At 37.3% G+C, this 15,072-nt stretch overlaps 1 protein-coding gene and 1 pseudogene across 4 annotated transcripts; one reads left to right on the forward strand and one right to left on the reverse strand.

The window, feature by feature from the left end:
- Positions 1-1,361: 1,361 nt before the first annotated feature.
- LOC147506169 (uncharacterized) lies at positions 1,362-3,387 on the reverse strand. 3 transcript variants are annotated; one of them, XM_086558429.1, is made up of 5 exons: positions 3,043-3,387; positions 2,668-2,850; positions 2,227-2,291; positions 2,094-2,134; positions 1,362-1,679 (listed from the first exon to the last, which is right to left on the reverse strand). In XM_086558429.1, the coding sequence occupies exons 1-5, from the start codon at positions 3,067-3,069 to the stop codon at positions 1,597-1,599; spliced, it is 399 nt and encodes a 132-aa protein (XP_086414555.1). In that variant the 5' UTR covers positions 3,070-3,387; the 3' UTR covers positions 1,362-1,596. The 3 variants fall into 3 exon arrangements, with proteins under 3 accessions (XP_086414555.1, XP_086414553.1, XP_086414554.1); XM_086558427.1 differs by having other exon boundaries at positions 2,668-2,893; XM_086558428.1 differs by having other exon boundaries at positions 2,668-2,863; positions 3,043-3,384.
- Positions 3,161-14,905, forward strand: LOC147506170 (gamma-tubulin complex component 4-like; annotated as a pseudogene). The gene is made up of 10 exons (XR_015219740.1): positions 3,161-3,197; positions 3,530-3,606; positions 4,322-4,594; positions 5,371-5,456; positions 6,647-6,703; positions 6,824-7,024; positions 7,197-7,421; positions 12,236-12,325; positions 13,231-13,378; positions 14,321-14,905. The product of XR_015219740.1 is annotated as a gamma-tubulin complex component 4-like (transcript).
- The last annotated feature ends 167 nt before the right edge of the window (positions 14,906-15,072 follow it).

The following is a 15,072-nucleotide window of genomic DNA, read 5'->3' on the forward strand; positions in this document are numbered from 1 at the left end:
TAAATAATTTGTTTGTAATTTTGAAATGGTAGCGAAGCGTAAACCATTGGTTGAGTTTGCAACATCCTAAATGGAGATTTTGGTAGTCAGATATTATTAGTCCCTACCAAGACAACCAAAATCCTCATAAACGCTTTTGTTTTAGGTCTATTTTGAGTTTTGGCTATTTAACATTTGCTAAATTTGGTGGTATACTAATCAGTGATGTAGTGTCTCTAGGAATTGTAGCTTATAACCTTGTTTTTGTATAGGAGTAGTAGATATTAAAATTGTAAGGGAAATATCGTATTTGAGCTATGGATTGCTTGTTGATTGTGAAAGTCCACCAGACTTCATCCAATTCCATAACTGCAGTCCACGATAGTCTCTGCTCTATTTTGCAGTTGTCTTCCTTAGACCCATCCTTCCAGGATTAATATAATCCAATGCTCTTTTCCACTTTTTTAGTGATTGGAGATTGTAGAGACTGCTTTTGCAAAGGAAGTTGCATTGTTCTCTTGCAACATTATTACCAATGTTTATTGGCTCATTTAGGTGCAAAAGCAACATCCACGTTATTTTGGTTTACCAATGAAGTGATGATGTGTCCTAACAAAAGTTTGGTATAATCCTTAGAGCTTGTGCGCCGGCTTTCTAATCTAATTTATTTTACATCATATTGTGGTTATATTGTTGGTGTAGAGCGTTTATGGAAAACTGTCCTAATTACCTCCCTATCCATTTTAAACCTCGCTGCAAGAATCTCACAGGTCAGTTTGGTTTCAATAAGGAGTTAAAATATTGTGAAGGTCTTCAACTTGCTTCTAGAAGTTGCAAAGAGTATGTTTCATTTCTTCCATTGATTTTAAAAAAACCTTACCATAGTAGGCTTGTAGAGGAATCCAACTTGTCGTGCTTTTGCAAAGAGTATGTTTCATATTTCAATATTTGCAGACTTTGAATTGAGTGTTAAATTTTGCAGGGTGGAGGAGTTTGTGCACTAAACACAACAAGTGCAGTTAGGATATTAAGTAAAATATTGACGTTGGTGTGATGGAGAGAAAACATAATGGGGTTTATGTCTAAGGAATCATAAAATGGGGGGTTTAGTCTAATTAACCCTAATATTCCTAATAAATCTGATCTTCCAACATTTTATTTTGCTTTCCTTTCCCTCGTTATTTCGTCGTCCAACTTATCCCGTATACATTACATCTTACACACGCTATTACATCATCTCAAATCTTACACACGTATACTAACTTTGTTCTAGATTTCTTTTTGTCTGGGATAAGCCGATGAAGACAGTGGAACTCATTTTATTCATTGAGAACTGAAAGATAGACTTTAAAGCGTGGGACTTCGTACAGGACTTCATAGCAGAGGCACAAAATAAGTACTTTTACCATTTGATTAGCTTTAAGAAAAAAATTCAACAAATGCCAAGAAGAAAGGAAATCACAATTGTTATAAGCATAGCAAAGAAACTGTCTTACAAAACTATATTGCCAGAGCTGTCTCTCTGCTCTCAAGATTAGAGTACTATCTGAACTGACATTAACAGGAACCGTCAAAATCTCGACTATGTAGGGGCATAGATTCTGCAAGTCCATCTTCTCACGGACTAATTGTATTCTCCATTAAATTGGCACCTTGAATATGAATGGCATAAAGGCACCAGATCCTTTCAGCAAGTTCACCTAGGCAAATGACGCATAAATTAGCTTTTCTCACTTATGTGCCTCACTGCCTGTTATAATCTCATGATCTTAAATTCCTTTCATGAGTCATGACACTCCTTTTTCATGTGTCATGACACTCCTTAAAAGACATGGAGGTCTCCACTTTTCCTTGTCTTCAACACTAATAGTGTTGTTCTGCTGACATTCAACCTCATAAAATGACAAGTGAAGCTCATGTAATTGTAAGATTTTGATTGAATGCAGGTAGGGGACGTGTGAATCAAATAAAACCTTAAGTGAAAAACAAAACAGAATGCCTTCCCTCATTCCCCTCTTGAATATCAACCTGAACCCCACCTTCAAAATGCTTTTAATTTCTTGAAATACACTTATTCTAGCTATGGTTTCCTTTAGTGTTTCCTATAAACTTACAATCTATGTGCTTCTTCCCATCCTTAATACAGCTGCAGCATCTGCAATAGAAAATAGTTAATTCCTTAATACAAGAGAGAGCAGAGAGCTATCAAACACACATACATAATAAAAAAGTATGCAAATGCAAAACCTGATTGTGGTATCTCCTTTAAATTGTGTCTCTATCTCGAGATATACAATCTGAATAAGGGACACCTGAAAAAAAATGATTGATTTGATTCATTACGTATCATCACTCATGGAGTCAAATGCATGTTTGACGAATGCCTATGTACATATATTCCTTCCATATTATAAGACATCCTTCTTTGTTTTGTGTCTCCACTTAACACAGAATCAAAATGCCAAATTGACTAAGTCATTCATTGAAGTACTTAACCGAGTGGGAGTAATATAAACATGAAATTTCCCTATTGTTCTGTTGCAAGTATGTATAACAATTTATCTAAAGAAAGATTATGTATACATATCTGAATATGGAACTATAACTCTTAACTTTCGTAGAAATGCCAAGAAAATAAGATAATCATTGAAAAGAACAAGTGATTAACGATCGCAAGAACCAACTTACTATCATCTCAAGATCCTCGTGGGCTTTGTTTGAAACTTTCAATCTTTCGAACACCTGAAGCCACTGAACCTTAGGAGCAGAAAATATCAACTTGGCACCTGAGAGCAGTCTAAGTGTTCTCTTGTTGAGCAAGTATAAGAGATTCCTTGATCTCCACTGATTCCATGCAGAAAATTCAACTACCTGTTCTTCACTCCTGGTTGCATATTTTAGCATTTTAAATGCACTAAAAAGGATAAACAATACAGCGCAAATAGACAATTAGCTCCTCACACACAAACCTCATCCCCTGTTTTTTTTGGATATGCTCCATAGAATAAGTAATAACAAGTGGAAAGAAAAATCTAAACTAGACGCATGTTGAGAATATCTTACACCGTGTCTCGTGATATCCCTTTGCATGTATTAGTTACAACCTCAGCGAGAATATCCAAGCAACTTTCAACTGATGATACACGAGATAGGAGAAACACTAGCATGCACCTTCATCTTAATGTCTGGAACAGTCAGCTTTTCAAGAGAGAATTCAAGTAAAAAAAATTGGGCGGAGCCCCTTCACCGAGAAGGGGGTGGAAGTGCCTCGATGACAGGGGGGGTTCAGCCTCAGTGAGGGGTCGTGTTTCCCCGGTCAAGTCCTCAGCAGGAAGTGGGGCGGTAGGTGGGTGGGATGCCTCGTCGGGGAGTGGGGTTTCCACTCGAGTGACCCGAGTCCTCAGCAATTGTATCTAGTATCAAACTTAATAAATACGTAATAAACACTGTATAAAAATACGATGTGGGACTAAAACATGTTTTTTTTAATAATAAAACTTAAAACGGCAAAATAATTCCTGGGACTCAACTTTATATTGGAGACTTTCAGCTGTTTTGCATGTGGAGCAAGTTTTGCTTTCTGATCCTGTACCTATTTTGGCTTCTGTTACTCAGGGTCTTAATAAGGTGTGTGTGAATTACTTACTTATTGTTTTGCGCGCTTTATTTACGTGTTGTGAAATTAATGTTGTGTTGCGTTATAAATGAAGAAAAAGAAGAGTATTATTGTGTTGGTATGAGATGTAGTGGGGAAATGTAAATGTTTGTACACTTGCTAGTGGAAAATTTTAACATTGGCATATTGCAAGTGGGGTATATAAATCTGTTGTTTATGTAGTGGGCATTGTCCATCGGTGAATTTGCCGATCAAATATTGGCAAATCTAATCACAAAAAATTGTTTACCCACTATGGGCAAACAATGACTGTCATTTCCTGTACGTGATAGAATTAGTGTTTCCGTAGATGTTTTTTTTGTTAAAATTTTATTTATTGAGACGAAGATAAAAGTGGTTTATTTTGTTTCAGTTTTTTCTTATTGCAAAAGCTAGTCTTTCATATTGGGTGACTTCCCAAACACTCATGTTTCCTCATTTTCTTAAACTACCATATCAGCTCGTGAATCTATTCTTGAATCGTTGTTATGGAACAAAGATCTTCCAATTAGCATAGTTTAGTAGCATGAAGTGTTTTCCACGCCGACTTCTGCGTAACTCATTACATGTTCATGACAATATTTTTTCTTCATAATAAGTATTTTGCTCTCTGAAAGCTTGTTAGTTATCTTGTTCAGTTGTTCTATAACTCATTACTAATTGAGTTATATTACATAAACTATGCAGGACATGTTACCAGATTATATCCATATGCGTGTTGCAGAGTCAGTTCTTTTTGCTGGTAAAGCAATAAGGGTGCTGAGGAATCCAAGTCCTGCTTTCAAATATCGGGATGTGGTTTCTCACCATCAAATTTCAAGGGAAACACATAAAATTCAAGGATTTACAGGACGCTTTGCTTTGCAGAAGGAACCTTCTGTTGATAAAAAGATGATCGGAGAAGAGTTACTTCCACAGTCAGAGGCTGATAAAATTGATGCTATGTTGCAAGAGTTGAAGGTATCATGTCTCAGTTCTTAGAGATACTTTTTATAGTGGATCGTGCTTAATGTGGCTTCTTGCCCTGATATTCATTTTTCAGTTCTTGTCATGAATGATAACTACATTTTTCTTTCCTACGCAAAATCATTTCCTTCGAAGCAGAATCATTTGTCTGTTGAAGACAGGAGGCAGTTGTTACCACTCACCCATGGTTTGGTTGGGTCCGAAGGACAAAAGCTTTAAACTTTGCGGGTTAAACTTGGTAGCAAAGAAATAAATAATGATGTATCCAAGTCACAACATGGTGAGGTGTTTTTCCCTCTTATACCTCCGCTTTAGTTAAAATAGACACGTCCGGCCTTTGAGACCTCCGCCTTTAATTGGAAATTTCGAAGAGAAACGACCCTCAAGGATAACACACCTTGGCTGCCTTCATTAGGGAAACTAACAGTAGAAGGAGAGTAGGATACATGGTATGATTTCTGAGGGACTATACATGTCTCATCTTTGTTTTGTTGGGCTGCGCACTTCTGTCACGGAGACCGTATACTATTTTCCTGCAATATGTCATCCTCGGCAAAGCCCAAAGTTGATCTTCTTAAGCATTCCTGTTGGAATTGTGATTATCATAAAAATATATTGACATACTTGTCAACCCCCAAAATGAATTTAGTATAAACATAATGTTTAATAAGATCATTCTTGGTCTTATAGAAGATCAAATTATCACTTGCTAGAAATTGGAAAAAGCTCTCTATGTTCATTACTAATACAGTTTTTACTAAATGTATCAGTGTTTCCTTGAAGAAAGTCGCCATTTGATGCGTTTACCACCACGTCAGTCAACTGCTGAATCTGATCTCATGGTTCCATTTCAGCTGGGTAGTTTGTTAATGTTCTTTGCATCATTGTCATCATCATTATGTTTTTATGCTGCTATCAGTTTTCTCCTTGCACCATCTAGTTGGAAAATGCACACATTTGACTTCTAATGAGATCCTTGACCTGCCTGTTAACCAACCAAGTTTTTTTTGGAGGTTGACAACCCCTACTTTTGACTTCTTAGTTCTCTTTTCTGATGTGTTCCCCCATCTATTTCTCTTAATGTAAATTCTGAATTTCTTCACTAGTCTACCTGAGATTTGCTTAGTTCAGCATATTCCTTTTCATTACATACTGATGTGCATAGGGTTATACAAGTATCATTATTGTTCTGTTTATCTCTACTTACTAAACAAGCTGGGGCACTTGAGCCACAGGCCCACAGCAAACAGGCCAATAAAGAATTCTTTAGTTGTCCCTCTATCTGACACATGTAAAGTGGTTAACCCACTAACGCATGGTTACTATCGGCATTTCCTGTAGAAGCCATCAGATTAATTCTAAGCCATGGTCAGAATTAGGACATTCTCAAATATCCTCATCCAATTATATGTTTAATAGACGTTAACTTCAACTAAGTAAAACTGAGATAACTAGAAGCCTCACAACTGCACTAACCAACTTCGCTTCATTTCTATATCTGCTTTGCCATGTCTCTGTCAGCTTATCACTAGTTAAGACATTACCTTTTTGCCCATTTAATGAAAAAAGGAAGAACAGGTTGATGTAACTATGTTAGGGCGTCATAGATTATCATGTGCACAGCACATGCATACTAAATCCGGTAAAAATATCTCTATTAGTTTGTATTTCTATTTTGATTCATAGTTAATTTAGAATTAGAATAGGTACTATTTTAGTTTTCCCAGTACAATTAGGATTAGGAATTGAATATCTTTTTTGAAGAAAATATCAAAGCTGAAAGTATTATGCCTACAACTGTTTATATAGAGAAACTAATTTCTAAAACAATTCCTACTCCAAATTGTACTGGGAAAACTAAAATAGTACCTATTCTAATTCTAAATTAACTATGAATCAAAATCACAAGTGCAAATAATTGGACTCTAAATGTGAATACATATGTAGATTACATATTAACTTTCTCATTCCTTTCTTTATTTGGGAAACTTAACCTGATGGTATAAAATAATGAATTCTAACAAGGTTTTTAATTTTTGCTATGCAGGCTGCGATAAAGACTATAAGTGATGAAGACAAATACTTCTCTAGAGTATCATTAAGGTTACCAGCCAAAAAATGACTCTTGCTATCTAGCTGGACTTTTTTCCCTCTAGTTGTCCATTTTCAATTCAGTTTTTGACCGTTTCATTAAGTTAAACTAACTTTATGTTTTCCAACTAGGATCCCTTCATTTTGAATCACAATGGCGTCCACCCAAACGAGTTTACCAAAAGTGAGAGTTAGCACTGATGAAAACTCAGGTTTTCTTTCACAAGGAAATCCTGCTTCAGAGATGTCCCTAGATGGATGGGATGGTATTGCTCTTGAATATAATGTGGATTGGCCCTTGCAGTTATTCTTTACCCAAGATGTGCTCTCAAAGTAAGCTCCCTCCACTTTCTTTTTCTTTTGCATCAAGAAAAGTCAACAAAATCATTTTTAAAGATTGCTTCACTATATGGCTATCTTTCCTGCAAAACTGAAGCAAAACCCTAGACTTTCCAATCTATCGTACTCATTCCTTCCATATATATAAACAGTTTGTGTGCTTCAGATACCTCAAGGTTTTCCAGTACTTACTCAGGCTGAAGAGGACGCAAATGGAATTGGAAAAATCATGGGCTTCAGCGATGCATCAAGATCATACAGAATTTGCTAAACATTGCCATGATCGGATAAACTGCTCTATATCTCAACAATGAAGACAAGGAATTAGACCAATGTGGCGTGTGAGGGAGCATATGGCTTTCTTGATTAGAAATTTACAGTTTTATATCCAGGTATGTGTTAACTACTTAACTTACACAAACAAAACCTGTGTATATATATCCATCACACTGGAACAATTATCTTCATCATAAATTAGGTTGGGTTTGTATTGAGGGAAAAGACTGCATGTGGGATTTCGTTGTAAAATGGGGATAATCATAGATTTGGTAGTTAGGTTTCACTCCCTCTTTGAAGGAGAGAGATGGTGTGCATTACATAGTAAAGATAGAATTGTTGTTTTTGAATTTTAAAATGCTGAGTGGTTATCAATTAGTCAGTTTTTGGGAAAAATTATCATTTATGAAAAGCTCCAAAATGAGATCTTTCAAATGAGAGTAGTGATGGGTACCATATTATGGAAAGAAAAAGGAAGTATATCTTGGTCTTAAAAGTACGTGTGGTGTGGGGTGTGGCTAATTCAACCTCCATGATTAAGATATATACAAGCTTATAAAAGAGTAAAAAAATAAAAAAATAGGTGGAAAAATGGGTTGTCAAAATCGGCTTATTAGGCAAGCCTATGTTGTTAGACCATGAAATAGTGGGCGCATACTTCAAAGTAAAAAATACATGGGGTGAGGAGTGACTCGAAAACACCCAAAACATTTTGGGAGTAGGCATTCCAATTTATTGCTTGAAAATATTGTTAAGAGATTATCATGTTGTTGAGATTTTGTGTATATTCATATTTCATTTAAATATGTGTTTTTGTCCTTAGTGTTGTCATTATCAATTTATTAGTAGTATGTAAATGTAACTGAGTTAGTGATGAATGGACGCTTAAATAATAAATAAAATGGACGCTTAGGTGATCATAGATGGTTTCATATTTAGCTTGGAAATTTTGTATTTTTGTGTGATATTGTGAGTGTGTTCAATCCCACGTAGCATAGGAATCTTTCTTGGATTCTGAATAATTGTATCACATACCACTTACTTGTAGAGTATTCTCAAAAGGCCTTGAGTGGTAAGTAATACAATTTATCTAGGATCTAAGACGACTTCCAATCTGTATCAACAGAGGTTGCTGGTCTCCACTTAGCCACCCAAAGCATGCCCATTATAGGTGTGTGGCTATGATGCACGAATACGGGTACGGATACCGATACGATGACACGGGTATGGGGTACGATACAACTTTTTTGAAATATTAGAATACGGGTATGGCCTATTGGTACGGCTAATAAATATGAATATTTTAAAATATGTGTATAATGAAAATTATGTTAGTAGTTCTTTGAGTAAAGTTAGTTAGGAACATGTGAAAAACTATTATAGCACATGTTAAAGTCAATACAGCTTGAAGTCTCAAGAACAATTTACATTTCAACGGAGTAGAACTATTGGATCGGTCTATTTCGTAGATTCCGATTCCAAAGGGGGACCGATCACGGGTGCAATGGCATTTTAGGAGTATTCGGTGCATCATAATGTGTGGTTTTTCTCGATGGTTTCCTACTGATGTGAGATAAAATCCACTCGTGGAATCACTATAAATTTGTAACGACCTACCACTTAACACGCGACTATTCCAACTTATCCCTTTTAAAAGGAATACCGTCGATATTCGACAACATTTTAATTATAATGTCATGCAAGTAAAATAGGTGTCTTTCAAATTTGCTTGGTGATTGGCTCACGTGCGACACCAGTGACCTAACGGTATGTTCCGAGCTAGCTAGTGTTAGGATGTTCTCTTCTAAGCAAAGAACAAAGCAAATACATTAGGCTCAGATGTATTACACAAGCTAATCTATGAGTAGTGCTACACAACCACAATGCAAGTTCACCGCTATGTAGACAGAATCTAAATCTCAATGCTACATAAGCACAAAGTAAGTTAATGCTACATAAGCACAAAGTTGGCATGGTGCTACACAATCACAAAGTAAGCCAAGTGCAGAATGGCTGCACAACCACAACGTAAGCCCATTGCTACAAGAGCACAAAGTAAGCCAAAGTGTTACGCAAGCACAAAGTATGCCAAGTGCTACACAAGCACAATACACAAGTATAAAAGCACAAGAATGACAGTTTTATTGTTACAAGTATTGTGTGGAATAGGCACATAATTTCCACTACTGCCTCGTTTGCACTCCAGCACGGGCTGCTATTGTATAAGTCCGACCATGTGGAGGAATCAGTTGAACAGATACTACAGGTGCTATAGCATACACATGATCATGCACTTCACGTGCCCCTGGCTCTGCCTCCCACTCCCCCTCTCTACGGTCCTTTATGTGACCTTCTTTATGTGGCCTCTGCCTAATGTGTCTTCTTTGGCTGTTCCTTTATCTGTGGGTGTACCTATTCTTCTGGATAATTAAAATTCTTACTTACATGGCCCCTCTACCCACATCGGTACTGATAGTACCCCAAAAAAGATTTGATCTGTTTATCCAATAACTGACGATGATGATCCCCCAGTCTTTTGGTTCTTCTTATAATGTTGTCATTGATGTTGTTGCGTGTGATCAATATGATCTTGCTCTATGAGTCTCGCAGACTCGTTGTATCCACAACTTCACGAAGTGTTTAGTGTTTGGTGTTCGCGAGATTTCACAAGTGGCCTCAAGTGATCCTCTAATCTCTTCTCAAATTGCTTGCTCGTTTTGGCCTCATCCAAATGTAACAGAGTAGCAAATCGAGATAGTCAATGATTCTTGGACTTGAAAACAATAATGGTAACTGTTTTAATCCTAGAAACTCTACTCTTGGCCTATTTAAGGCTTTCTGGGAAGTAAGTATCGTAAGTCGAATCTTTCGTAAAGCTCTGCCCGAGTGAGTGACGCTGCTCTTTAGCTTTAGTCATGAAGTTTCACTAGATAGAAGCATCTCCTCCTGACAAACTGCAACTAACCTCTGTTCCGGTTTTTATAACTTGTACTGGCAAAAAGTGTTTCCATATCTTCCTTCCAGTTCTCCACCTCCGTAGGATCAATCATACCATTCCTGCACAATTGCGACTGCCCCTGATGTAGTCCCAACCTTTTGTCCGAGTCACCTTTTGTGAAGTTTGGTTAACTGTCTGAGCCATCTGCTTTAAAAACCAGTCACATTAGCTAACCAGTTTTCACGTTCCTCTCCTGTTGTAACTCCTTGTGGTGGTGGTGGTGGTATATGATGCGTCTCTATGCCAATGCTTGCCATCAACAAGTACTTCCCCCTGCCCACCACCAGAAGCTACTAGAGGATAGGTTCCCGAAAAGTGGTTAGTTAACTAGGCCTTTAGACCAAACAACTAAGACAATGGGCACAAAGGGTGACTCTGTTGGAGGTTGGGACTATAACAGGACATGCAGTTGCAGTTGTGGCTGGGAGAGTTCCTTACCAGGATGACTGGAAAAAACAGGTAGGGAGGTTCTTGAAGATGGATCCTTGCCTAAATTTGGTGGTACGAGTGATCCTACAGAAGCAAAGACAGGTGAGAAAATATGGAAACTCTTTTTGCTGTTATGGGTTAGACAGAAGTGCAGAAATAGAGCTCCAGTTTGTCTGAGAGGAGATGTTTTTATTTGATGGAAGTCACGAGAATTGAGGAGAAGCATGTACTCACCCGTGCTGAGTTATGCAAAAGATTTTATTTACTGTACTTTCCAAAGAGCCTTAGATCAGTTAAGACTAGAAAGTTTTAAGGCAGGGTACCTTGACTGTTTTTGAGTAGGAGACTAGCTCCGTTTGCTATTCGATTATGTTTGGATGAGTCCCACAAGGGCAGGGAATTAAAGGAGGGATTAACGGATCACTTGGGAAAGCTCACAAACACCGGATACTTTGTGAAGTTGTAGGTAAAAGCATCAAGCATGTCTCTTAGAGCTAGATAACATTTATCACCCGACAAGGACAATATTATCATATGAAGCAACAGATTAAGGAATCATTAGTTACTATTGAGAGATGAACAGTGCAAACGTTTTTGGGGTTACTGCTACCCCTGTGGGGAGAAGGACCATATCATTCAGGGATTGTAGTTATCCTTGGATTGGATGCCACCTCCCCCCAGAAACAGGAACAACCAAAACAGTTAATCAGGGCAGAGACTGTAGCTGCAATACGAATTCAACAGATTCTACATAATCCTCCTTAGGGTTGAGTTTATGCAAGTATGCAACATCGGCTTGTGGGACGGAGCAAATGAGGGAATTATGCTCCTATTTTACAGAACATTTGTTAGAATATTTGTTTCTTTAAAGGTTGACATTCTTGTGAATCTCATGCGTTTATGCTTGTGTATCACTTGTATTACACTGTGCATGTGTAGCACTGTGCCTATGTTATGCTTCTGTAGTACTTAGCTTACTTTCTTCTTGTGTAGCACTTGACTTTGTGCGTGTATAACACTAGTGTACCACACACCGGTAACTATTTTCACTATTAATTACTGCTTGTGCTGCCTGGACGCATTTGACAACATATGGTTTTTCTTTAATATTGTATCGAAAAGTGTTTGGGTTTTAGATTATCCACCATTAAGGTGTCTATCAGTAGATCTGATCATGCATAAACTTTATCTGGTTCATTAATTTCTAGCCTAGATCCGATCTTCTAAATTTGAGTGTCTTCTTAAAACTTCAATAGGATATTGGATATTCAGGTATGTCCAACCTTTGGGATACAATGAGGATCTGATCTGATAAGATTGATGTAATATTTTGCTTCGGTCCTTTTACAGCTGTTTACAGATAGATGTTGTCCCCATTTTTAGGTCATGAACGTCTCATCAGAGTCTTACTACTTCTTTGCCTGTGGGAGTCTCAGGCCCTTTGTACAATATTATCAGTTTGAGAATTCCATTTCTCATAATAAGGTCTGATTTCTTTTCCTGGTTGATGTGATAGAATCTCAATGGAACGTTTTGCATGCTCATGTCCAAGATTCTCACGATTTCACCGAACTTGTAGGGTTTCACCAAGAGTAAGTTAAATGAATGGCTTTCATATTCCCCCCCCCCCCCCCCAACACACACACACAGGTGTGCACCTAGACCCCTCATATCAACGCAGTATGACAATCTGTTTTGGATGTCCATTACTTTCTTTTTTAGATTTTTTATTAGATGGGTTTGTGAACTTTACCATCTTTCTCTAAACCTTCAACTGAGGATATGGTCTGAATGTCAGGTAGTCCTCTGGCTCTTATTCTGCCAAGATTCTCTTATTGATATTGAATGTGGTGTTGATATACTTCTTTTTAGATATAACAATTAATAGGTCTTATCGATAATAAAATGATATTAAATGAGGCCAAATGGACCTCTAACTTGATCTTAACGAATACCAACTAGCAAAATTGGTAAAACCTTTGGGTGATGATACCAGAGGTCTGGGGTTCGAACCCCGCCATATCAATGAGTTACTGATCTCGTTTAAAAACAGGCTTGCCAATCCAAAAAAAAAAACTTGATCTTAACCAATACCTTGTCACCACATTCTTCATATTTGACCTTTGAATGATAGAACAGTTGATTGAACATAAACCTCATCTTGCCTATATGATTGTTGCAAGGATTATTGCAGGATATATTCATTTTTCTTGCATACACATACTGTCAATCGATATAATCAAACGGCATTGTTGGTGCTCCCTACATTTTAACAGCAAAAACCTTGTTGTCCACTTCCTTTGAGAGCCTCCCTTCATCCCAATGACTCCTTGATATATTTTCAAGTTTCTATAATTATCTCCATGATCAGATATCAAAGGGGACTTCTCTAACTTAGTGTTGATCTCCACAGTATTCATTCACTGATCACGGTGTCTTTTGATTCCTGACGATGTATACTTTTTAATTGTGTGCTTATTGTTATGCGTTCGTTTAGATACTTGTCCGCTCTGATTTCACAATCTTTCTTGGACATTGGATCTATCTCGAGGATTTTGGACAGCATAATGAAGCTTTGCCTGCAGTTTTGCTGGAACATAGAATGTGATAGTGTTAATACAACAGAACTGGAACATATAACTGAGGTACGGCCCAAATATTTTTAATTATGTGTGGTTTCTCTATGTAAGGTGGGGTATACATAAGATACTGCCTTGCTATTGTGTGCAGCGGGGAGAATATATATGCACATATGTAGTTATAGTAGCAACTTGTAGTAAATTAATGCATTTCTGAGAAAAGAAATGTACATAAGAAAATGTATATAAATGTTTTTGAAAATTAGAACACAAAGATATTGATTGTTGAGTAAGTAAATTTCTTTCATGCTTTGATGTTGGTAGCAACTAGCAACAAATATGTTTCATTCATACATAGTATCTAATTTCTACTATATACCCAACTAAAGATCTTGATGTCTGCTTTCTGATTATTGCAATTTGACTTCTTAAGTTCCTGGGATTTTCAAAAGAGAACATGGAATGGTAAACCTGTAGTTGGTTGTTAAACAATCGCTCCTTATAATGTCAGGTAGCAATGTAATAAATGTTACATCAACTCCATATAGGTAAAATGTTACTAAACTTTAAAAGCCTGATATCAAGCCTGGAGGGTTGCGGAAAAATCTTGGGATCTATTTTCACCTTCACCTCGATGGATCTAGGGTTAAAAGTAAGTTTGACCATAAACAGAAAAAAAAAGAATGTGTTGGCTGACTGCTCTTGTGGTGGTAGAGTTCAGTCAGCCTCTCGCGAGATTAGTTTTGACAGAATGAGGTAGAGGAAGTTGGAAGTATATCTTGTATGCGGCTGTGTTTACTCCATCCTTTTTTGTTTTCGGTGGTTTTTTCCATTTTTGTTTCTTCTGTTATGGTTTCCTAATGTTTTCTCCCCCACAGGAATTTAATAAGAAATCAAATTCTTTGTACACTATACTGCGAAGTAGCAGGCTTGTTGGTTGCTTCATGATATTTCTAGTTTCATCGGTCAAATCAATACAACTAATGGACCCTTCATCTTATCAAACAGACAACTGCAAGAGGAGTACTTAATGTTGTTGTCAGATCACGCCCTACCCTTCCAGACCTGCACTAGTGATTAGTATGTAATAGTTGCAATGTTGCATTCCATTAGATGCAAAGTGCACTGATGTGGATTGGCCAGCCATATGTAAGAAAGCTTCTGCAAATAAATTGATGAATGATAATGTGCTTGAAAAAATGGCTTGACTGGGTCTTGGATCTAGAGTGTCTAGTAGCTAGCTTGCGTGCTTGGTAAACAGTGGGCGAGGCGAAAAGTACTTGAGCCATCATGGAGGGACTTCTACGGGTGTTCAAAGCTTGTATTTGGAAGTTGGTAAATGGTGAACGAGGCAGATAGTACTTGAGCCATCATGGAGGGACTTCTACGTGTGTTTGAAGTTTGCATTTGGAAGTTTCCTTAGGGACTTCGGTGGTATCTGTGGGTGCAAAGATTTGTGTATTATTATTCTTGAATTCTGCCGTTTTGTGTGTGGCTTTTGATTTCAGCTTTCTTAGCAAGAAAATTTTGTTGTAAATGTATCATTGTTTCCTAATGGGCTAATGGTAGTGCAATCTTATCTTTGGCTTATAAGCTCCTCCTCTACTTCTATAATTCTATTCCCAGAGGCCGCAGTCAAAAACTTTGTAAGCAAGAAAGACATCTGATGTTTTCAAAGACAGAAAGATCCACCAAGGCACCAACCATAATCAAACACATTCGTACCTTCCTAATAACTAATTCAGATCATGATATGAAAA

The sequence above is a fragment of the Coptis chinensis genome, chromosome 4, assembly GCF_015680905.1.
Source record: "Coptis chinensis isolate HL-2020 chromosome 4, ASM1568090v1, whole genome shotgun sequence".
In the NCBI taxonomy this organism is placed as follows: Eukaryota; Viridiplantae; Streptophyta; class Magnoliopsida; order Ranunculales; family Ranunculaceae; genus Coptis; species Coptis chinensis.

Coding starts and splice junctions, on each gene's coding strand:
- LOC147506169 (XM_086558427.1), bottom strand. CDS start 3,146: ATGCTAGTGTTTCTCCTATCTCGTGTATCATCAGTTGAAAGTTGCTTG. Junction 2,292..2,667: donor ACGAGGATCTTGAGATGATA/GTAAGTTGGTTC, acceptor ATTTTTTTTCAG/GTGTCCCTTATTCAGATTGT. Junction 1,680..2,093: donor TGGGAAGAAGCACATAGATT/GTAAGTTTATAG, acceptor TCATTTGCCTAG/GTGAACTTGCTGAAAGGATC.